This window comes from Rhinichthys klamathensis, unplaced genomic scaffold (assembly GCF_029890125.1).
Source record: "Rhinichthys klamathensis goyatoka isolate OS25496 unplaced genomic scaffold, OSU_Roscu_1.1 h1tg000111l_1, whole genome shotgun sequence".
NCBI lineage: Eukaryota > Metazoa > Chordata > Actinopteri > Cypriniformes > Leuciscidae > Rhinichthys > Rhinichthys klamathensis.
This window is the reverse complement of record NW_026606649.1, coordinates 9,563,815-9,585,455: the sequence shown is the minus strand read 5'-3', so window position 1 is coordinate 9,585,455 and position 21,641 is coordinate 9,563,815. Positions and strand designations below refer to the sequence as shown.

Below are 21,641 nucleotides of genomic sequence, written 5' to 3'. Positions count from 1 at the left end.
TAAATCGCGTGCACGATTTACAACTTCATTCCCTGCATTTATAAATCGAGAGCACGATTTACTATTTTGTTCATTTGATTTGCTATATCGTGCAACAATTTATAAATCTAGGGAACTAATTAGTAAATCGTGCACACGTCATGTGCGGAGCTCCGTAGATTCATTATGCAGTGTAGATAACTTTATTGTTTTTTTCTGAGATGAGTGACAGCTTTGTAGTGATAGGGACCACTCTTTGCGCCCTTTCGAGGCTGTAATATATTTTTTTATATTGTAATATAGTATATTTTCACATTTAATATCCAAATTAATGTAGAAACTGTCATGTTGTAGCTAAGCGCGGTGTCAAACAGGAACACAATGAAAAAGATGAAGGTAAAACAAAACTTATTTAATAGAACGACATCACCAAACTCAACATAAGCGTTAACGACAACCGACAAAGAGAACTGAAAACAGGCATATAAATACAAAGGCAAACTATGAATATTAATGACACACAGCCAGACAGAATAGCAAAATCATATCAATTACCATGACAACTAAAGACTGACGGGGACTAGAACAAAGGAGACTGAATAGAAACAATCTTAAAGTCCATGAAAGTGAAACTAAGACAGAAATAACTGATAATATGTTACAGAAACAACAAAGGCATTATATTTAAAAAATGTGTTGCATTGTTATGGCAATATTATAAATAAAGGCCAGAGTCACAAAATCAATGCGGCCATATTTGGCTATCGATGGTTTTGGGAAACGCACCATATAGGGTGCTCAAACAAATGCCACTGTAGTGTAGAGTTTATGTCAATTTCTTTGTGGAAATCAATCAAGAAATATATATATACTGTACTTATATATATATATATATATATATACATATATATATATATATATATATATATATATATTAATCCAGCATAATCAGGGATAAGATATAGTATTTATAGATCACAGAGAATTACATTAAGGAAATTCTAAATGTGTTTGCTGCTTGTTGCATTCTACAGTCTAAAATAATACTGAACTGTTCTGATGTTCTTCCAATGCTTTCATAATGCTTTTCAGCTGAGTCAATATTTATCCAGAAACTGTAGGAAAACACTGCGTATCTAAGTCACATAATCAAGCTTTAGGCAAATGATTCACAGAAAAATGCACAGCACTCCTTTAGTGTGCACATTTATCTGTCATATAAAAGCTGGTTTGATAAATATAGATCTGATCTCATATTAGAGATTAATACTGTTAATCTTGAACAGAAAAAAAAAAAACCTGAATAAATCTCAAATAGAAATAGCACATGCAATCTCTCTGCAATGAAGGTAAGATGATCTCTTCACAAACACATCTGTCTTTAGCATGCAGGAAAGATCTTCTGCATCTCACTAGTCCATCAAAACAGCAGTTGAATCTCCAGGCAGGCAAGCTTTATATGAGTTTACTCACAAATGCATTTTACCCCACTTTTAGTAATGAACAGCTTCCTGCAACAACTAAATCACATGTTGTCAGTTGCAAAATAACACCTGGTCTTGTTTACTGTGATATAAGATGACAGTAAATCACATAACTGTGTGTACTACTGAGATCATTGCCAAGGTATGTGGAAACTACTGGATGTGATTGCACACTAAACCAAACATGCCCTGGCACATTCGTATTTTGTTTTTTACAGGTTAAAGTTAAATTATGGAAATCTCCTGCCTTATCCAGGTCTTAGATTAGTTTGTGTCCTCTAGAGGGATTTTACTTTCTCACAAATTCAGTCTCCAGAGACGGAAGCAGACCCTGGGTATTCTGATTAAAACACTTTAATGAAGACCATCTGTGGAATGGCACTGAAATTAATACCTTTCTTTCCAGGTTGTCACAGAAAGAGAAAGAAGAAAATTAAAACTAAAAATGAACTCTCTTAAGTGATGCTATGTGAAGTAGACAACTTTTGAAAGATAACACAAACTGATCTGAGCATTTTTTATTAGTTTATTCTTTTTACAGCTCTGACTTTTTGAGGTAAGAAAACTTAATTGATGCAAATGTTGAACCCCAGTGACTGGAAAACCTCTCAGGTCAAAGCGAGAGTATAAATCAGGATTATCCCAGAAACCCCAGATTACACAGTGTAACATATTTTCAACATGTCTGGCACAGATCACAAACAGATGCTAAGCACATGAAATGCTCTACTGTAAGTGCAGGATTATTTAACAGATACTGTACTTGTAGCAGCAGTAATGACTTAAACACAAAGCTGCTCACATAATTAACTCAACAGCTGTAGAACACGTTCAAGGAATGCATTTCAAAACAACCACCTCAAAGAACAATGGACACTTCTTTAGCTGTTCTGGCCAGTGAAATCAGTAAGAGGCATGAGATGTTTCTAAGAGATCAAATCGAACATAAACTTCCTAATGAACCACTATTTTTTTTTTATTTATTTATTTTTTTATTTGATAGGGACAATGCTCATTGATCAACAAACAAGTTACTTGCTGTAAACAAGCCAGAGTTAGCTACAAGTGCTAGTTTCCATCTGTTGTCCCTAGCCAGATCTTAACAGGCACCCTAAAATACAAAAGTCAATAAAAATACACTATACAGTAGCAATGTAATAAATACAACAGGAATTTCAAAACAATGTAAGCATAATAAAAATAAAAAAAAATAATAATAATAATAATAAATACAGCAGAAATTTCAAAACAATATAAGCATAAAAAATAAAATAAAGTATGTTCATGGACTTAAGTATTTGATGTATGATTACAATTGTAATTGTCCCTAAGCCAAGATTTAAGCTGTTTTTTAAAAGAGGAGAGACTATTACACTCCCTTAACTCATTGGGCAGACTATTCCAAAAAATTGTAGCTCTGACAGAAAAGGCTGTGTTTCCAATCCTACTTTGTCTATATTGAACTATGCAGTCCCCTCTGGTGGCTGATCTAGTTACTCTATTGGCCTTATCTTTCTGTTTTATAAACTGGCATAGTGGTGGTGGAGCAAGCCCACGAAGTACCTTAAAGACAAGACAGGCATCAGCATAGTGTCTAAAGTTTTCAAAGCTAAACATGTTGTGTTTTTTGATTATGTGACAATGATGATAGCTATTTCCCTTACGGTCCAATGTCTTTAATGCCTGTTTATAAAGTGACTCCAATGGTTGCAATGTTGTTTTATTGGCTTGCGACCAGCTAGTTAAACAATAAGCAAAATGTGAGAAGATCATCGCATGCAAGAAGAGCTTTGCGGCCTTCATTGATAGATATGATCTTATATACTTAAAATTTGCCAGGTTAAATTTAACAATATTGGCAACCTTTTTTGAATGCTTTTTAAATGAGAGTTGTGAGTCTAGGATAATTCCAAGATATTTAAAATCAGATACCACTCTAACCTTCTCTTGGTTAACAATTACCTCAGGGTCATAAGTCACAGTAGTTTGTTTTGTAAAATACATACATACTGTTTTATTTATGTTCAGGTGTAAGCATGAATTAATTAGCCATATGGATACCTTACTCATGGCCTCAGTCAGTTGGTGTGCAGCTTGTTGTTTATTTTTAGCATGCACGTAGAGGACTGTGTCATCTGCATACATTTGTAAATGTACAGATGGACAAACAGTAGGCAGGTCATTTATATAAAGACTGAACAGAAGGGGGCCCAGTATAGATCCTTGAGGGACACCTATTTTACAGTTTAGATATGTAGATTGAGTGTTGTTAATGCGTGTGCTTTGTTTTCTGTCAGATAAGTAAGATTTCATCCATTTAATTGCATTCCCACAAAAATTAAAATAGGATAATTTTGACAAAAGAACGTCATGATCGACGGTGTCAAATGCTTTTTTTAAATCTAAAAATATTGCACCCACCACGCCTCCTTTATCTAGATTCATTTTAATGTTCTCTATAAAAAAGCAGTTGGCTGTTTCTGTAGAGTGATTACTACGAAAGCCAAACTGCATTGGGTGCAGTGGTGTATGACCTTTACTAAGATGAGTAGTCAGCTGTTTCGCCACCCATTTCTCTGCTACCTTGGATATTACAGGTAGTATACTGATAGGCCTGTAGTTCTCCACCAGTGTTTTATCACCGGCCTTGAAAATGGGGGTTACCACAGCTGTTTTCCAGGAACTTGGGAAAATACATTGTTTAATTGATAAATTGATTAAATGTGTAAGAGGTTTGATTAAAGGCTGTTTATGAGTTTTAAAAAATACAGAATCAAAACCAAAGGCATCTTTAGCTTTTGAGTTCCTTAATGAACTTATGATATTCTCTACCTCAAGTTCACTAATTTCCTCAATTCTAAAAACAGGTTTGTCAATATCAATAGGAGTGCTCACTATATTACTAGCAATGCAATTCTGTGCCAATTCCTCAACTGATTGGATAAAAAAATTATTAAAAGTGTTTGCTATAATGTTGTCTTCTCTGGTTATGATTCCGTTTAATTTTAGTTCAAGTGCCGGTGCGCAATGCTGAGTATCTTTCCCAATTAATTTATTAAGATTGTTCCAGATTAATTTCCCGTCTCCCTTTGCATCATCAATTACTTTTATATAGAAATCTGCTTTGGCTTTCCTTATGTTCCTTACTACTCTATTTCTGAGGGATGTATAACTATACCAGTCACTTCTGAGTCCTGACTTAAGTGCAATCTTTAGTGAGGAATCTCTGTCCCTCATCTGTTTCCAGAGAGCCTCATTGAGCCAAGGTGGAGCATTTTTCTGTCTTGGTCTGTGTGTCATTCTTCTGCTATATGAAGATATTATAGTATTAACAGTGCTTGAAAACAGGTTGCAACTGTTTTCTATATCTTCAATAGCCAAAAGATCAGTCCAATCAATATCATTTAAGACAGATTTGAATTTGTCCATATCATTTTTAGGAATTCTCAGATGATATTGTTTCACTGTGGTTGTGTTCTTAAAACGTTTTTTAGTGAGTTTCCTTCCCAGTAATGTTATATTATGGTCAGATAATCCTGTTAATAAATTGTATGATTTTGTTACCCTTTCTGGTCTATTTGTAAACATTAAGTCTATTTGCGTCTGAGAGGAGTGAGTAATGCGGGTTGGTCCAAGAACTAACTGGGTAAGATTAAATTTATCTGTTATGTCTTTAAGTTTTTTCCGATCAGAGTTATTTTCCCAGTTTATATTAAAATCACCCATTAAAATTAGCTCCTTTCTTTCTTGACATTGTTTTAACAGTTTATGTAAATTATCATAAAAAGCAATGGTAGATGAAGGAGGACGATACAGGCAAACTAAAATAAATGACATTTCAGGGGATAGCCAAACATTCAATCCAAGGCATTCAATATCTAATACAGGCGACCATTCAATCAAATTACATTTGATTGTGTCTTTCACATAGATTAACACGCCTCCCCCTCGCCCTTTATCTCTGTCCTTTCTGAAAACATTGTATCCAGATACATTAACAGCTGCCTCTGGTGAATATTTACTTAACCACGTTTCTGAGACACCAAGAAAATCCAGGTTGGAATTATTTAGTAGATGTTCCATTTGATCGCTCTTTGAGACCATGCTACGGATATTAATATGTCCGCCTAGTAATCCCCCTGGTTTAGAGCGTGGGTCCCATAGAATTTTTGCATGGTTTAGAGTTCGGAAAAATGTAAACTTACGGTGTTTCCTGATAGCTGGATTGAGATCGGTAAGTTTTCGTTTATCACGAACAGGCCACTTTACCGGTTTAGAGATCCCCAGCATCGGTGGCATGAGTGATGAAAGCTCACCGCTGGCGTGCGTCAAAGTTTTGGAGTGTTCCTCGCGTGTCGCTCCGTGTAAACTGGAATCCAAACCGGAGACCACACATGGATTCAGCGCGTCCATGGAAGATTGCAGCATGATGTCCATCGATGCCATCCACGAGCACCCGCATGATCTTCGGCCTCCTCCCACGTTCCGACCCCGATCGCTGCCGTTGTCTCGCCTGTAGTCCAGGGCAGGTCCAAGGCGACAGCCATGTGCATCTATGGAAAGGCCGGTGTCACCAACACCGGATCCGTACGGACCAGGGTTAGGCTCGACATCTCCAGCCAAGAGAAGGATTGTCAACAGCAAAAGGATATCCTGGTAGGGCCGTCTTGATTTTACTTTCCTTCGGATACCTGTATGATTTGGCAGGGTAGCTTGGCCTTTGTTTAGCAGAGCTTCGTAAATAGCGTGTTGGCTCGATGCGTTTGGTCTAATGCCGTGCTGAAACTTTCCAAGCCCAGCTGACCCGGCATAACAACATCGCACAGAGAGTAGGAGTAGCACAAAGACAAGACTTGCTACAAACAAACTTTTAGTGATCGTAGCACTTTTCCTTGATTGTATGAGATGACGTGAGCCAGTTTTGTACGAAGACAAGGGATTTGCGTAGTTGGTAGCATTGTTTGAGTATACGGCGACAGCTGCACCTGTCCGCATACGTGCCGCCATTTTGATCTTATCTGTGCCAAGGCCCTGAAGGTTGTTATAGGAGGCATGTTTAGGTTCATCTGTGCAGCAGTGGAAGCGATCCATCTGAAGAGACTTCACTTTTCCAGTGGGCTTCAAGTCAAACATCTCAAAGTGTCCAGGGGGGAAGGGGGTGATCTCTGCAGGGGTGGACATGGAGTGTGTGATCTCTGTCAAACCTTTGGCCTCAGAACTGACTGCTAGAAAGCCATCGTCGGTGAGCAGTCTGAACAGTGGTCTCACACCGTAGGTGTCCCTCCCCAAGAAAACCTTTCTGTTAGCAGTGTCCAACAGGATGAATGCGAACACGCCGTCTAGCAGAGATGCCATCTTCTCGATTCCAAAGCGATCGTACAGGTGCAGAAGGATCTCTCCATCCACTTTGGTCTGATGCTCAAACTCAAAGTGCTCCTTCAGCGTGACGTGGTTGTAGATCTCACCGTTGTAACACAACCAGAGGTAGGGAAACTTCTTGACACGCAGAGGCTGCATGCCATACAGCTGGTCCACAATAGCAAGGCGGTGAAACCCAAAGCAGCAGTTGGTGAATCCATTGACATTCTCGAAGCGGAAAGCATCTGGACCCCGATGGGCGATCTTCATGGCATTGGTGCACTGAGATGCGAGGCACTCATCACTACCAAACAAGGCCCATATACCACACATTCTGATGCTTTAAAAGATGCTTGATTTGGGTGTATTTCGAATGACTAAATGGTGTAACAGACCTATGTAACATCTGCTGTAGACCAGCCTGACCACAAAAGTGTGATCAAGTGAGATTTTTTTTTCCAGATATGCTTCCAGAGCAGTTGTTTTAAATTGTGATTTTGATTAAACCATTTCTGAAACTTCTTAGACATGGTTGGGGTGCACCGGATATGGTCTACTAATACAGTAGTTCTCTGATTGCTAACTGTATAGGTTTGAATCTACATTTCTCTAGTGAATAAATCTGCAATCCCTAATTCTGAATGCTTATGTTTAAAATGGCAAAGATTGATATCACACCATTGCAAGTTTTTAAAAACACTTCTTGTCTTGAAGTCTTGTCAAATAGTAACTGAGAGAATTTGGATTTTTAACAGATGTGCCTCTAAACAAATCCACATGGACTCCTTTGGAGGAATGTAGTGAAAGGCGAGAATGTGGAAAAAAAGTTTTTTGACCCCCAGAGGAAGGATCAACACACAGCTGAGGATCCACAGAGGGGCTCCTATGGGAGATTAATTAAATTACAGGGCTTTTAAGTGAATTTCATATATTGCTCATTAGTGTATAGATCAACTGTATGATGACATTACGATACGATCTGGAAGCATACATTCAATTAGTTTTATCTCCTCATGTGGCAGACATTAATGTGGTTGCAATATCACACTTGACAGCCAGTGTTGAAATAAAGTTGTGTTGACCTTTTGCTTCTGGAATGAGATAAACTTGATGTCTGTTTAATGAGTGAGAAAGCAAGACATGTCAATCGGAGTGTCCATCAACAGCAGCCACAGAATATTTATAAGAAAAAGAACTAAAAACGACAGCAGCAGTCCAATCATCAGATAGGAAACCAGTTTATTGGAATCACCTCACTGTTATTTGGAATCAATTACAATTATATGCTCATTTACGATTGCATTTACAGTTACTGTTTTGCACGTGTGGCAAATGTTGTATGTCACTTTTGTCTTCTTGAGCAAATGGACAACATAAATGTCGATTGTAGTCTGATTAACAAAATCACATTATCCAGGTCTGTAAGTCCAACTTCGCAAAACAAGGACTAATACGATTTTAAGTCAGAATAAAACATGACATATTAATAAGACAAATTAAGGTTTTTGTCCAATTGAAATCGAGCTCTCAAAAGGCCTGTAAAGGCCTGGTCACACAATCAAAAATGTGTCCTGTTGGGCATGAAAATTTGTCTGATTTTCACATGCTCTTTGACTGTTCAGAGAAAGGGTGCAGAATGAAAATGCACTTTCACTCTCTGACATTACTGGTGTGTGGTGGGCGTTCTGGCGCAATATGGCTGCCGTCGCATCATCCAGGTGGATGCTGCACATTGGTGGTGGTTAAAGAGATTCCCCCCTTCCATATGTGAAGCGCTTTGAGGTCCCAGAAAAAGCGCTATATAAATGTAACAAATTATTATTATTATTATTAATCTCCGAGTTAAATAACATCAGAAGTTCTGAAAATGTGACTAAAATATCACCTTTAAAGCATGCGTTCATGTTCATTCATTCAAATGAAAATGTTTATTGTGCCAAATTTCTCACCAAATATTCTTATTGGTGTTTATGGGCCTTAAATGTACTTGGTGATTTATTTTCCAATTCATGGAACAGACCAACCTTTCTCAAACAAGAAACTTTTCTAACACTTTTATTATTTGTTGGATGAAGAATAAGGCCAGACAGATTGCTAGTTATTCCTAACCTCTGTTTTGACGTTTAAAGCTACAACTGCAAAGGCTTTGCTAAAATGTCCTTGGTCACACTTCAAAGGGGAAGAGATGGTGAACGAATGGCAGTTTACCTGCAAGGCAGTAATAACAGGGTGATGACAGGGGTCGACCTTTATGGGAGTCCATGTTTGCATAATACCTTGCATAATAAAGAGTTACAAAGGGTTCATGGTATAAGCAAATTAATAGCTCTTTTCTTCTCTTGATTTCATTAAAATCTCCTCAATGTGGCACAACAGCTATATAGTATGTTAAAGTAAAATTGAAGAAAACTGAATCACTCAATTAATCCTTATAAAGTGTTTGTATCAAATACCTCGTCATCATATACACATACTTCTGTTAAGAAATGAAATCAACCTGTTGTCACTGACCTGGAAATGTCTAAACTGATTTTAAAGGAAACTGCATTCAGTAACAAGATGGGTTGATAGGAAGGCCTCAGGCAGTGCTTAAACTTGCAGTGTGTGCTGATGGTATGATAAATCTTTGGATTGTCTTTCAGCCATGAGCTTTAGTTTTATGTTTCCTCTCTCAAAGCTAAGACATCTCCTGGAAACTATGCCAGAATACACTTCACTTCTGCCAGGGCATGACTCACTTGTCTACTGGTGCCTGTTGAGCATGTCAGTGTGTCAAGAACTGAGGGGGTTAATCCCCTTTTATAGGGGATTAAAAAAGGAATGACAGCTGGGACACTGCATTCACCATGATCAAATCAAATTGTATAGTAGAATTGTGATCACAATTTATACTGCAGCATTCATATTATTCTGTTTTTGCATATAGGATTGAAATATGCTGCCTGCTCATTCATTTTTCTAAGCCATATCAACAAGCTTGATGCAACATAGATTATAATGACATCACACCAGAGATGCATAGGTGCATTATGTGGCCATATCCACATGGCCAGATGACACCTGTTGTGTACAACCTACAGCTTGAACAGACCACAGTTCTCGACACATGTCAGATTGGAGCACCCTTGAAAAATTCAAGTGCTCTTGTTTTGAAATTCTGCTTTCTATCTTATTGTATTGTCTCTGTTACTTAGTTGGCACAAAGCAGAAGTCATGACTTTACTTCCATGCTGTGATGTTCTGTATTTACAAATAATTGAGATAGAAATGATGTAGAGCGAGAATTGATAATATTTATTAGTTATTGTTTGAATTGGGAAAAGTGAGCATTGCATACTGGATTTAAGGCAGATAAATCACATTTAGTGATTGGCTGAACTGCTGTAACGATGCGGCAAGGACGAAGCAGAGAGAGAATCCAAATGCAAGCACTCTTTTAATAAAGTAAACCGGTCATACAAAGGAACACGGAACTCAGGACAGGAACATGGAGAACGCTACAAGCAACAACGACCGACAACCAACAACTGAAGCACAGAGGTTTAAATACACAGACAAACAAGCTAAACAAGATAACAAGGGGGGCGGGGCTAATTAGAAACACCTGGAGAGACTAATAAACAAGAAAAACTACAAAGGACTACAAAACATGGCACAGAACAGGAAATAACAAAAGTCCACACAAGACAAGGAAAACACAAGACAGGAATCGTGACAAATGCATTGCATGCCAACAGAGAGAAGGGAGCAGATCACAATTAGAACAAGAATTAGAATTGCCTAATGTATGTACAGTACGTGTTTTTTATTAATTTTTAGTAAATCAGATGCTGTACTTGTAGATCATAATTCTGTCAAATGATTGTTCAATTCAATTCTTGTTTGCACCGAGTTTTTGGATTCTTCTTTAGAGATTATCTTTGTGTTTTGTTGTGATGAAATAAAGCAGCATTTAGATCCTCACAATATCCTCAAGTGGCGTGCACAAAAAATAAAAATAAAAAAATAAACATGGACGATACAACTGTACCACAAAACACACTTCCGTCAAGGACAATTAATTATATACAAAATAACACTTAAACTAAAATGGATTTTGTAATAAGGGTTGATCCTTCCATTGGAGAAATTCAAGCTTGAAGTGCCTTCCTTATATTTTTTTGTTTTCTACTACAAGTAATGCACCTTGCCAAAACAAACTTAACATAGGGTCTGCAACACATTTTACAAGCCACTTCTTGTTTTTGACTAGACATTTTAAAAAGCGTCAAATTAAATAATTAAATAATAGGCCTAGTCAGGCGCAATACCCAAAGACATCCTTGAATAGATTTTTGTGTTTAGATCCTAAAACTTGTTTTCATAGGCAAAATATTTGACGCCATTACTCACAAACAAGAACAAAGACGAGACATAACAAATCTTCAAATAAATCAGTTCCTCATTTTGAATAAAAACCAAGCAGAGTCAGTCTGATGGTGCAGAATGACCACCAAGTAATTCATTTACAAAGAGCCTTGCAGTTATTTGAAGACTTTGGAAAAACAACCGTTAAAATGATTTGTTTGTGTCATACATGTGTGTCTGCTTTACTGTAAAAGTCTGAATAAAGTCAGATCAAATTCCATTAACAATTAACACAAAACAACACTGGATGAATAATGAAGAAATCTAGTACCTATAAGGCCTAAAGAAAAGCATTACAGTTAAGTGGTAGCGTTGAGTGTTTCGGATTAGTCTTTTGTACAAGTCCAAATCATAATGATATTGATACATTCTGACAGCCATGAATCATAAATATATGTTCACTTAAAAGTCTCCTCTATTGCTCTTGAATAAGACAGAACCAGTGCAATATCATTTCAATTAGATCTTTTACTTCTCCATGCAAGAAGATCCTCTCTAATTTGATTCTCATTTCCGTGCAACTTCTACCCCTCTAATCAGACCGTTAGACTGTAATCACGAGAGCTACAGTTCACTCCTTCCCCAGAGGCTCTGCAAATGGACGTTTAGATCTGAGTAAGCATATTTGTGAAATGACCATCACCGGAGAGGCCTGCTCCAAATTCAGTTGCTGTTACACTCAACAGCTGGTTAATCAAGAAATATTACAGCATTGGCGTGTAAAAAATGGGGACTCTAGGCTGACCTAGATATGGTCTTCATGTATCTGCTGACCTTAACTGTCCCCCTGTACCGACAGGGTTTTGTGCCTGATAGCCCCATGCTTTCACTGACACCTTAGTTCACTTAAAAATGTAATTGTTGTCATCATTATACTCACCCTCATGTTGTTCCAGATGTGGAAAACAAAAGAAGATCCAATGAAAGGGCAACATCGGACCCCACTGACTTAAATTGTATGGGTAAAAATTAGTAAACAAGACTGTGAATTATATGATTTTTTTTCTCGGATGATCTATCCCTTTTTCCCTAAAGCCAACTGTATCATATATTTGATACACAAATTACCAAGGCCTTTAAATTATCAACATGATCAAAAATGTTGCTGAATATTTTTTAGCAAGTAAAAGTCCTTCTAGTATAATTGTAAAAATGTCAATCTTCAGGTTGTGGTGCACGTGTCCTTTTGCTGTGAAATCTTTAATGTCTTAAATCTTTTTTTATCTTGTTATGGCACATATAGCATTATGTATTGAGAAGATGGAGCTCATACTTGTAGAGGAAAACACAGTTTTATTTAGAGGCCCAAACTGAGCAAAAATATGCAATTTGGTGCAGTTGCGTGAATTTTTTCTGATATAAAAAAATCTTATATCATTATATCATATATATAAAATCTTATATCATATATATAAAATCTTATATCATTTCATATGTGAAGGTTAATTATAGTTGTAATGGTTATGAAATGGCCATCTCAATGTTTTGCCCAGTGTTTGAATATAAATGCGTTAGATCATCTTTTGATCAGTAATCCTCTCCAAATCTGCAAAAGCAGTTAGGCTACATTAGATAATGTGTTTACCTTGACCGGCTTAAGGGCACAGGGATATTATGAGCAGCGAAATGCAATTAGTTCATGACTTGGAAACAGATGCACTTTGAATTATTCCTGTTACAGTATCCAGCTGCCTGCTTTCTTTGTTTACTTGAAACAAATCTCTAGGAAGTATGTTCCCAACCAAGCTTGAAACGAAGACATTTCTTCTGATGACTTGTTTGTCTTCTGATTCATTGTGTTTCATTGATGTTTTTGGAATTTAGTGAATCATTTTGCGGGTTTGCCGATATGTCTTTGGAAGGCCTAGTTTTGGAGTGAGTGCATCTAATTGAAGTTAGCAAAATGGTGGAGGCTAGTAAAATGCCTGAAACCATGTACAGCACCTTTAATTGCCAAGAAGAGCCCCCGCACATTTAAAGGGATACTAAACTATCCCTTAGAAACAGATGCACTTTGTTTTGCACTTAGTTAATTCTTTGCCAGGAGCTTGCTTTTCCAACAAGTTCTTTACTCCCAAGTCGTCCTATATATAGGGTAAGGAGGACATGCAAATAAATCATGGTATAAAGTTTATTTTCATTTATAATTCATTAGTTTAGAGAACGAATAGGAAAATCATGAAATATCAACCTGTGCTTGTTAAAATGTCAAGTATATTTTTCCAAAGCTAAAACAGAGAAACAACCAAATGAACTATAAGGGATAATTGCAGGACTCAGTGCTAGTGCTGGATCTGAACAAGGCAAAGCTCCTCCGGGAGACTGACTGTGTGCCAAATCTGAGATAAACCATCAGTTTTTCTATTGACCGAGATAAAAACTCTCAGGCGGCTAGCTTCCCTTCCTAAGTACTAACAGGTGTGTATCAGTGAAAGACCTGCACTTGATATATCTGCAGAGAAAAAGTTCATATCAGAATCAAATATAAACCAAATCCAGTATCTGAATGCAGCTCGATCTCATTCACATACACACTCCTCTCTTTAAAAAGATGGACATTACATGGTGTAGCCCACTAATAGCTTTTTGTTGTGTGCACAATGTGCAACACAACTACTTAAAAATAATTTTTATTATTTAAATGAGTTAATAAAACGATCTAACATTGGTAACACTTTATTTTGGTGGTCCCTTTTGCACATTCTGTTAACATTGCAACTACATGTCAACTTCATCTTCCAAAGATTCTTACGTGCAGAGGTCAATTTACTATCAGATTTAGGGGTACCAAATTATGGAACAGCTTTTTCCACCTAGCAACAAACTCCTCCTCATTAAAATGTTACAAAAGATATTTAAAAGCCCATTTAACTGCTGTCTTAAAATTTTAATATAGAAATTATCTTACCTTTATGTTATGATCATATTTTTGTTTGTATATTTCCATTACTGTCATTGTCATTAAAATTGGTTGATGTTATGTGTATGTATACATGTGCACGTGTGTATTGTGTGTGTGTGTTATAGATATATGTATCACTAGTTTGTTATTACTTTTATGTAGTCAAATGTTATTTGGTTTTTTTTATGTTCTTTTTGATTTTATTGTAATTATATCTATAGGTGGAGGCGTTAAATAAGCCCCTTTTTTTTTTTTTTGCCTCTTCCTGCACATAAATTGATAATATTTGTCTTATTTTGTTTATATATTTTATGTCTTGTGTATAATTATTATTATTGTCATTTTTATGTAATTGTAAAGGTGCAAAAATAAAAAAAACTAACTCTCATTAGAGTATTAGTAGACTGCTTAATATCTGCTAACTCTTTATTATGATGGTCCCCCAATAGACATTGACTATTAGTAACTTTGGAACAACATTTTAACTTATTTTAAGCCTAACCCTGCTGTCTACTAATACTAACACTCTAATGAGAGCTAGTAGACATGTAGGTGCTACATTACTTACAGTCAACAGCATGTGTTAAAGGGACCATCAAAATAAAGTTTTTTTTTTTTTACTACAATGAATTGAATATTCATTTATTGAATATTCATTTAGTCAAACATACGATGCATGATTTTATTTGTTGGACACAGTTGAGAAGTTCAAGACTTCTTAAGTGGGACTGACATGCTAATAAGGTTATCCAACATATCCAATAGTTCTCACAACAAAACACATTGAATTTGTTCCGGTAATGCATATGTGGAAAGTGTCATCTAGCATCAGTTTCTGCCTTGTATATCACAACTAGTTTGGCAAGACAAAAAGGTGTCTGATGCTGCCTTCATGTGCTTTCGGAAATGTCCTACTTCCCACTTCTGAAGTTGTAATTACGAGTTTGTCGCATTCAAATGCTTTATTGTTGAAAGGAATTTTAATACATTGAAAACACCATGTTCATTCTTGCCTATTTCTTAGGGGAAACTTATTAAAGCTAAAATGTATTGAAGAAATTTATTCAATATCCGACAGATTTTGAATAAAATATAGATTCCAATTCATTGGCAACCATTTAAACATTACCTGTGCTATTGTATGCATTCACTGTACTGCGCATGTATAAGGTTCAGTAAAATAAGCTCTTGTATAATAAAATGTTTGTAAAATATATTCAATTTACATCAAATGGTTATTTATTTATATGTCAATATACGACTGTAACGGCAAGAGAAAGCAATGTAGATGTTGTGGGAAAAAAACAAATAAAACTTAGTCACTACAGCAATACTCTCCTCCACCAGGTTTAAAGTTTATGACCTGCCCAACTCGGAAACTCGGGTAACAAAATTACCTCAAGAGTTTCCCATTCGTAAAAACATCTTGAGAGGCTGTTGATGTCCGATAGCACGTGAAAGCAGCATGAGGTGTAGCTGTTAGATGGGTGAGGTTTCCTCTATGATATCTCATTGTGGGTGTGGTGGTGTTCTGATGACAGGACTCTTTGATGTGATCAGAACTGCACTGATCACTGTGGTTACCTGCTATTTCTAGGTGTCGCCCCACATTTCTAAATGGAGTTTTTTAGGGTGGTTTGACCTGTTTACTCCAGTAGGTGAGGGGTTAAGTGAGCGGCATGCAGGGGAACGAGGGCTTAATGGTAGGTTTGTAGTCTTTTTTTTCTTTATTTATGAAGTAGACTCATCCACACTCAGCAACTTTCAAGGTTCTTTGCTCCAAGCTACAAATTCACATCAGGTTTATTTCCAACACAGCAGCACCGATCCTGTAATTTCTTTTCCTAATAAATAAAGTAACTCTGATGCAATAATAAAAAAAAAAAAAACAGTCTTCTTTACCAACAATTCCACTACGGGACAAAGGGAGATTAGAGAACATCATTCAGCGCCCCTGACTCAGCCAAAAAGTGTCATCAGGTAAGTGCTGCATTGACAGTATGAAGAATTGAAACAGCAGCTGCAACTTTTCACATCGCAGCTTCAGAGAATACATATCAACGGGTGATGTATCGATGTATTTGTTGGATTTGAGCAACCCAAACATACACAGATGAGTGTACACAAAGTTGAACACACTTCATGGAAATGTCATTTACATCTTACGAGTTAAATGTTTTTCTGCTTTCCTGTCACATGTGGGAATATATAACGCAGAACTGCCAAAGTGCAGAGGCGTGCACACAGATACATACCATACATCAAAAACCATTTCATATCAGGTTGGGGACAGATCCATTGTGCAGGCATTTAGAAGACCGTAAGGGAACTATTAAGTAAAATTAGTCTGTCCCAGTGGTGTGTCTGACAGGACTAACTGTCATTAAAATGTTTAAACTTTAGTCGAATTTTACAAGGAGCAGAGAGAAGAAAGAGTTATGTTTGAACATTTCACTACGGGTGAAGTCTAACCACAGGAGTTGGAGAATGAAATAACCTCTTAAAAATGCCTCAAGTCTCAATGGATGAGATCATTCATCTGCTTTTGCAGGGAATGAGGGATGCTAATTTGTTCTGTTAACTGCTAATGTACATTTAATATACATTTTACATTAATACTTAAGGAAAATAAGCTATAAAGGGACCAAAAGAAAAAAATTCAAGCATATGAAACTGTGGAAAACACTCAATCGTGGGTATATAGGAAAATGAGAATATACCAAGACTCTTACAGTAAATAAATGGCCTAATAACTTTTAGTTTAAAAGGTTACAGAGACTGCAAGTTTGCTAAGAGGGTATGGCTTGGTGCCATCAGACTGAGGGTCCAACCCATCTCAATAAGACCTCAACAAGTTTGGTCAGAGTACACTGAAAAGTTATAACAGGCAGTAGGTGTATTAGTCAAAGTGTTTTGCCCACATGAAACGTTCGGTTTATTTTCATGATTATAGTACTTGCAGATTTTCATAACAGCTTGGTTGAAGGTAACATTGCACTTGTACCATCTCAAATACACCATCAATGTTCAGAAGGCAAAAAAAAGGAAAGTACTGAAACTTAAAACAAAATGTAATCAAAAACCAGTATAAAATCCTATGCTGGGTTCGTGTCAATTTTTAAGTTCATAGAACTTCATTTTAGTTTTTGCTGTTGCAAATAATATAAAATACAATCTTTTCTCAAAAAAGTGTAAAAAAAAAAAAAAAAAAAAGTAACACTAAAAATTGAGAATACAGCAAAAATGATCTACACTTGGTACAACAACATACAAACAAACAATAACAGATAAATCCAAAAGATGGTAACAGCTGTAAAGTCCACAATAAATCTGCAGGTTCCTCAGTATAAAATTGCATTTGCAATTTAAAAAGAACAGCCATTTCAAGAAATGATCTTCAGTAGACACTTTACAATGATAGATAACTGCTTCAAACAAAAGCAATTACAAACAAACTAGGGAAGTCCAGAAAAAAAGAACCGTTTTGAACATACACACAGTAGCTACATTTTAGAAGCATTTCTCACCATACTCAGTTCTCTTCCCATTATGCAAGGCTTTCCATGTGCCAACCATGTATTAAGTAGCATTACAAAGCAATGTAAACAGTGTTCGCTAAATTCACCCCCATATAAATGCAAGGCAACTTTAGAAAACACATGGCTAGTAAAATTTTAAGTGTTTATGCACTTAAACAATTAGTAAACACATATAAAACATAAAGCAGAACAGCCAAAGTATTTGAACAGGCATTTGATAATACAAGCATTAACGCCGATTTATTAGTTACCTACAGGTTTGTGAGGTCATGTTTGATTAGGTAAGTGCTACTGTACCTCTATTTTACCTGCTATTCTCAGTATGACATCCTGGCAGAAATGTGTTCAAAAGCTCTTTGGATACTTGGGGCTGTTCACACAGAACAAGTTTTTTTCCCCACCACTCAAAAAAAAAAAAAAAAAAAAAATGACAAAGTAGAAATGATTACAAAAAGTCAAAATTATGAAACATAATTATGAGATAAAGTCAAAATTTAGATAAATCAAATGACAAGTCAAAATGATGAGATAAGAAGTAAAAATGAAATCTCTTAGTCAAAATTGAAATAAAAATGATTAAGTCAGGGAATTTTTATCTTCATTTTGACTTGTCATGACTCATCTCAATTATAACGGACAAAATTGAGATACAAAGTCATAATTATGACAAAAAGCCATTATGAATAGTCTTTTTTTTTTACTTATATAAACAATTTAGAATTTTTTTTTCATAGTTACGACTTACTATGTCAAAATTAAGATTTACCAAAGCATTTTTCCATAATGTGTTGGAAATGGGCTTCCATGATTCATATGAACAGGTTAGTTTTCAAATAGAATACCGGAGGCAAACTATTAAAAAAAAATAGACACAAGCAGCACTTTCTGTTCAGTAAATATGACTGAAATTAGGAGACTTGGGAGTACAATTCAGGAGACTGCAGTTTGGGTTCTGTTCTGTGTAGATTAATGACTATTTGGATGTGGCCCACAGCCTCATGTAATTACATTTCAGACTATACATTTTTGTAATCATTTTTATTGAATAAAAAAATTACCATTTTAAAATGTATGGCCGTTATTAAAGGAAATATTTATAATAGTAACAACTAAATTTGACTGTTTATTTATTTATTTTTTAGTATAGATTGGCAGTTTTGTTACGCAGTTGAAAAGCTGTGAGAGTAAAAGCGTGTTGCAGTTATGCTGCTGCTTTGAGTATGTGCCTGCTCAAGTGTCCGGTGTGAAACAGGCCTTATGTTATGAAATGTATATAGATAAACCATGTAAGAGTAAAGGATCAACACAGTAAGTTTAGATAACCAGAAAAGAAAATGTGTCAGGCTTAAAGTTTTGATTCAGCAAGCTTTTCAAGATATATAGTCATAACAAAAGCATGACCATACATGATCAGGTAAGCGAAGACATTGTCTAGAATAGATCCCGCAATAGGGACCTTGAAACAGAACCTTGTTATTATTGCTAATTTAAATGATATTTTTGCATAATATAAAGAGACTCAGACAGTGAAGAATGATGTTATTCATCACTTAGTAGATGCTGAAGTGATAAACTGTTTCCTCCTTATTCGTTTGATGATAATTATGATGCCAATAATGGTGATCACAAGAAGTCTATTTCTGTTTCTCAAGTGTGCAGGACTCAGGGACAAGCAGGGAAGACATACCTATAATAATACAACTATGACCTTTTAATGTCCCCTGAATGGCTAGGTTAAACCTTTAGCTCCAATTCATTATCTTCTACCAAGTCCTGTCGTTTGTGTCATTAAAAAGAATATCCTTTCAGAAGTTCTTGAAAATTTCCAGATCCTTAGCTGGTACAGGTGTGTCCTTCTTCCACTCATCCTCTGGATAGGTGTCAAAGTTAGACGTGTCGCCCTCATGAGATACCTTTGGAACTATGGGTGGCTGTCACAGGAAAGAGAGAGAGAAACTCATTAACAAAGCTTCAGATACAGCTAAATATAGCATTCAAACGTGCGGGGTTACTACTAAAAAAAACAACAACGAATTTTAATCAGCAAGGATGCATTAAACTGATCAAATGTATCAGTTTACACAACAATATTAAGCAGTAGAACCATTTATATCTGCATTGATATCTATATCAATGCAGATATAAATGGTTGGATAAATGGATAAATGGATATTTATATGATATCTGCATTTATGCTATACACTTGGCAAAACAACCCAAGGTAGACATACTGACCCGGAAAGGTCGGCTTAGGCCGATGGACGTAGACAAAATGATCATCAAATCATCAAAACATTTGGTTTTGATAAACCCACTGAACCCTAAACCCACCGAAAAAGAGTTATGTGATCACGGTTGGTGTCTACCTGAGTTGACGTCATTCGCCATGCACCGTCACTTTTTACATGGTAGAGGCAAACGCACATATCCGATTCATATCAGATTTTTTCTAATATCAGAATCCATGTTATTTGTGTTCCTGTTTACACGTTCGTGGGTATACGATCTTTGCCACATGGGAGGGAAAAAAAAAGAAAATCGGAATTGGGTCTTAGAATGAAAAACGTGACACTGAGGACTGGATTAATGACTGCTGAAAATTCAGCTTTGTCATAACAGGACTAAATTACATAATATATTAAAATAGAAAACAGATCTATTAAATAGTAATAATATTTCACAATATTACAGTTTTTACTTTATTTTTGATCAAATAAATGCAGCCTTGGTAAGCATAATTGACTATTGGTAGTGTACACTGTACTTCCCATTATCCAGCTAGCAAGGCCTTCTGGGAAACTATGCAATATGTCCAGTAAACCTTGGGGAATATTCTGGCTTTGTAATTCTAACAATAAAGCAAGTAAAACAGTAAAACAGAATGACTTTTTAAAGAGGCGTTGACACTTATGTGTCCAGCAATGACTTGGAAATCTTACAAAAATGATTATTGGTATTAAATGAATCTTTAATAACAGGGCATATCCTAAAACTCTATACGACAGAACTGCGGTGCTTACCTTAAGTTTTCTACAGGGCACAGACTCCCAGTCTACTGACTTAAACCATCTGTGCTTTTTCACATCATCAGCCCCATTCTGGAAGAAGACAAAAATAATACACAATAATGTGATGGATTACTAGAACTAAATGAACATTAAAGTAGAATCAAGTTTTACATTCTGAGACAAACCATCACAGTTAAAACTGTGACAAGAACAAAAACCTTAAAATGTGCTACAATGAATAATATATCTATTAACGCTTTTAGATCTGACATTGAACATTCATTTGAATCCATTTTATACCAAACAGTCTTTTCAGCCACTGTGTTGTCTTTTTAGTTTCTTAGAGAGGAAAAGAAAAGTGGGGCAACAATGCAAAGCCTTCTAGAAACCTCAGAATTTGGGCCACGCATTGCACTGTGGGACCACTCAAGTGGAATAACAGATATCTGCACTTGTGAATGAGCGCTGCCAGCAGGACCTAGCCTTGCTGTGGAAACAGTGCAAACACAGCTGTGATTGGGCTGCCGGCTATTAAACTCTCACAAGGAGTCAGAGGAGAATAGAGTGAGAGAGAGAAAGAAAGAAAGAAAGAAAGAAAGAAAGAAAGAAAGAAAGAAAGAAAGAAAGAAAGAAAGAAAGAAAGAAAGAAAGAAAGAAAGAAAGAAAGAAAGAAAGCTAAATTAACAATTGAAACATCTAGCCTGATAAGTCCACCCAAAGTGACATTTCTTCAAAACTTTGCCATCTTTGTCTCCTACTCTGAATATGCATTGGCAACAAAAAGTAAATAATCACAATTTATTACATCTAAAAAAAACAACAAACAAACAGAGAGATATACATTTCAGCACAGCTCGTTCCTCACATGCGGAGAATTAGAATAACAGCATTAACTGTTGCTAATTGGAAAATGACGCTCAGACGCAACCATTCACAAACTTCCCATGACATCACCGTCACGATA

The 21,641-nt window shown here is 36.1% G+C and overlaps 2 protein-coding genes across 2 annotated transcripts in view; both read right to left on the bottom strand.

The window, feature by feature from the left end:
- Positions 1-2,344: 2,344 nt before the first annotated feature.
- On the bottom strand, positions 2,345-7,192 carry LOC130087776 (asparagine synthetase [glutamine-hydrolyzing]-like). The gene is made up of 3 exons (XM_056254254.1): positions 6,449-7,192; positions 5,733-6,262; positions 2,345-2,389 (listed from the first exon to the last, which is right to left on the bottom strand). The coding sequence occupies exons 1-3, from the start codon at positions 7,152-7,154 to the stop codon at positions 2,345-2,347; spliced, it is 1,281 nt and encodes a 426-aa protein (XP_056110229.1). The 5' UTR covers positions 7,155-7,192.
- An 11,426-nt stretch (positions 7,193-18,618) lies between these two features.
- The window catches only part of prkx (protein kinase X-linked), a 49,665-nt gene continuing 46,642 nt past the window's right edge, over positions 18,619-21,641 (bottom strand). Inside the window, exons 7-8 of the mRNA XM_056254411.1 lie at positions 20,690-20,767; positions 18,619-19,600 (exon numbers count right to left, since the gene is read on the bottom strand). Of these exons, the coding sequence (XP_056110386.1) occupies positions 19,475-19,600; positions 20,690-20,767 (204 nt within the window). The 3' untranslated portion in view covers positions 18,619-19,474. The remainder of the gene's footprint in view (positions 19,601-20,689; positions 20,768-21,641) is intronic.

Excerpts from the sequence above, each read along its gene's own strand:
- LOC130087776 (XM_056254254.1), bottom strand. The coding sequence starts at position 7,154 with ATGTGTGGTATATGGGCCTTGTTTGGTAGTGATGAGTGCCTCGCATCT. Across the intron at positions 6,263-6,448 it reads GGCGGCACGTATGCGGACAG|CTGGGCTTGGAAAGTTTCAG; the intron begins GTGCAGCTGTCG and ends ATGCCGGGTCAG. Across the intron at positions 2,390-5,732 it reads TGCTGGGGATCTCTAAACCG|AAACATCTCATGCCTCTTAC; the intron begins GTAAAGTGGCCT and ends TTGATCTCTTAG.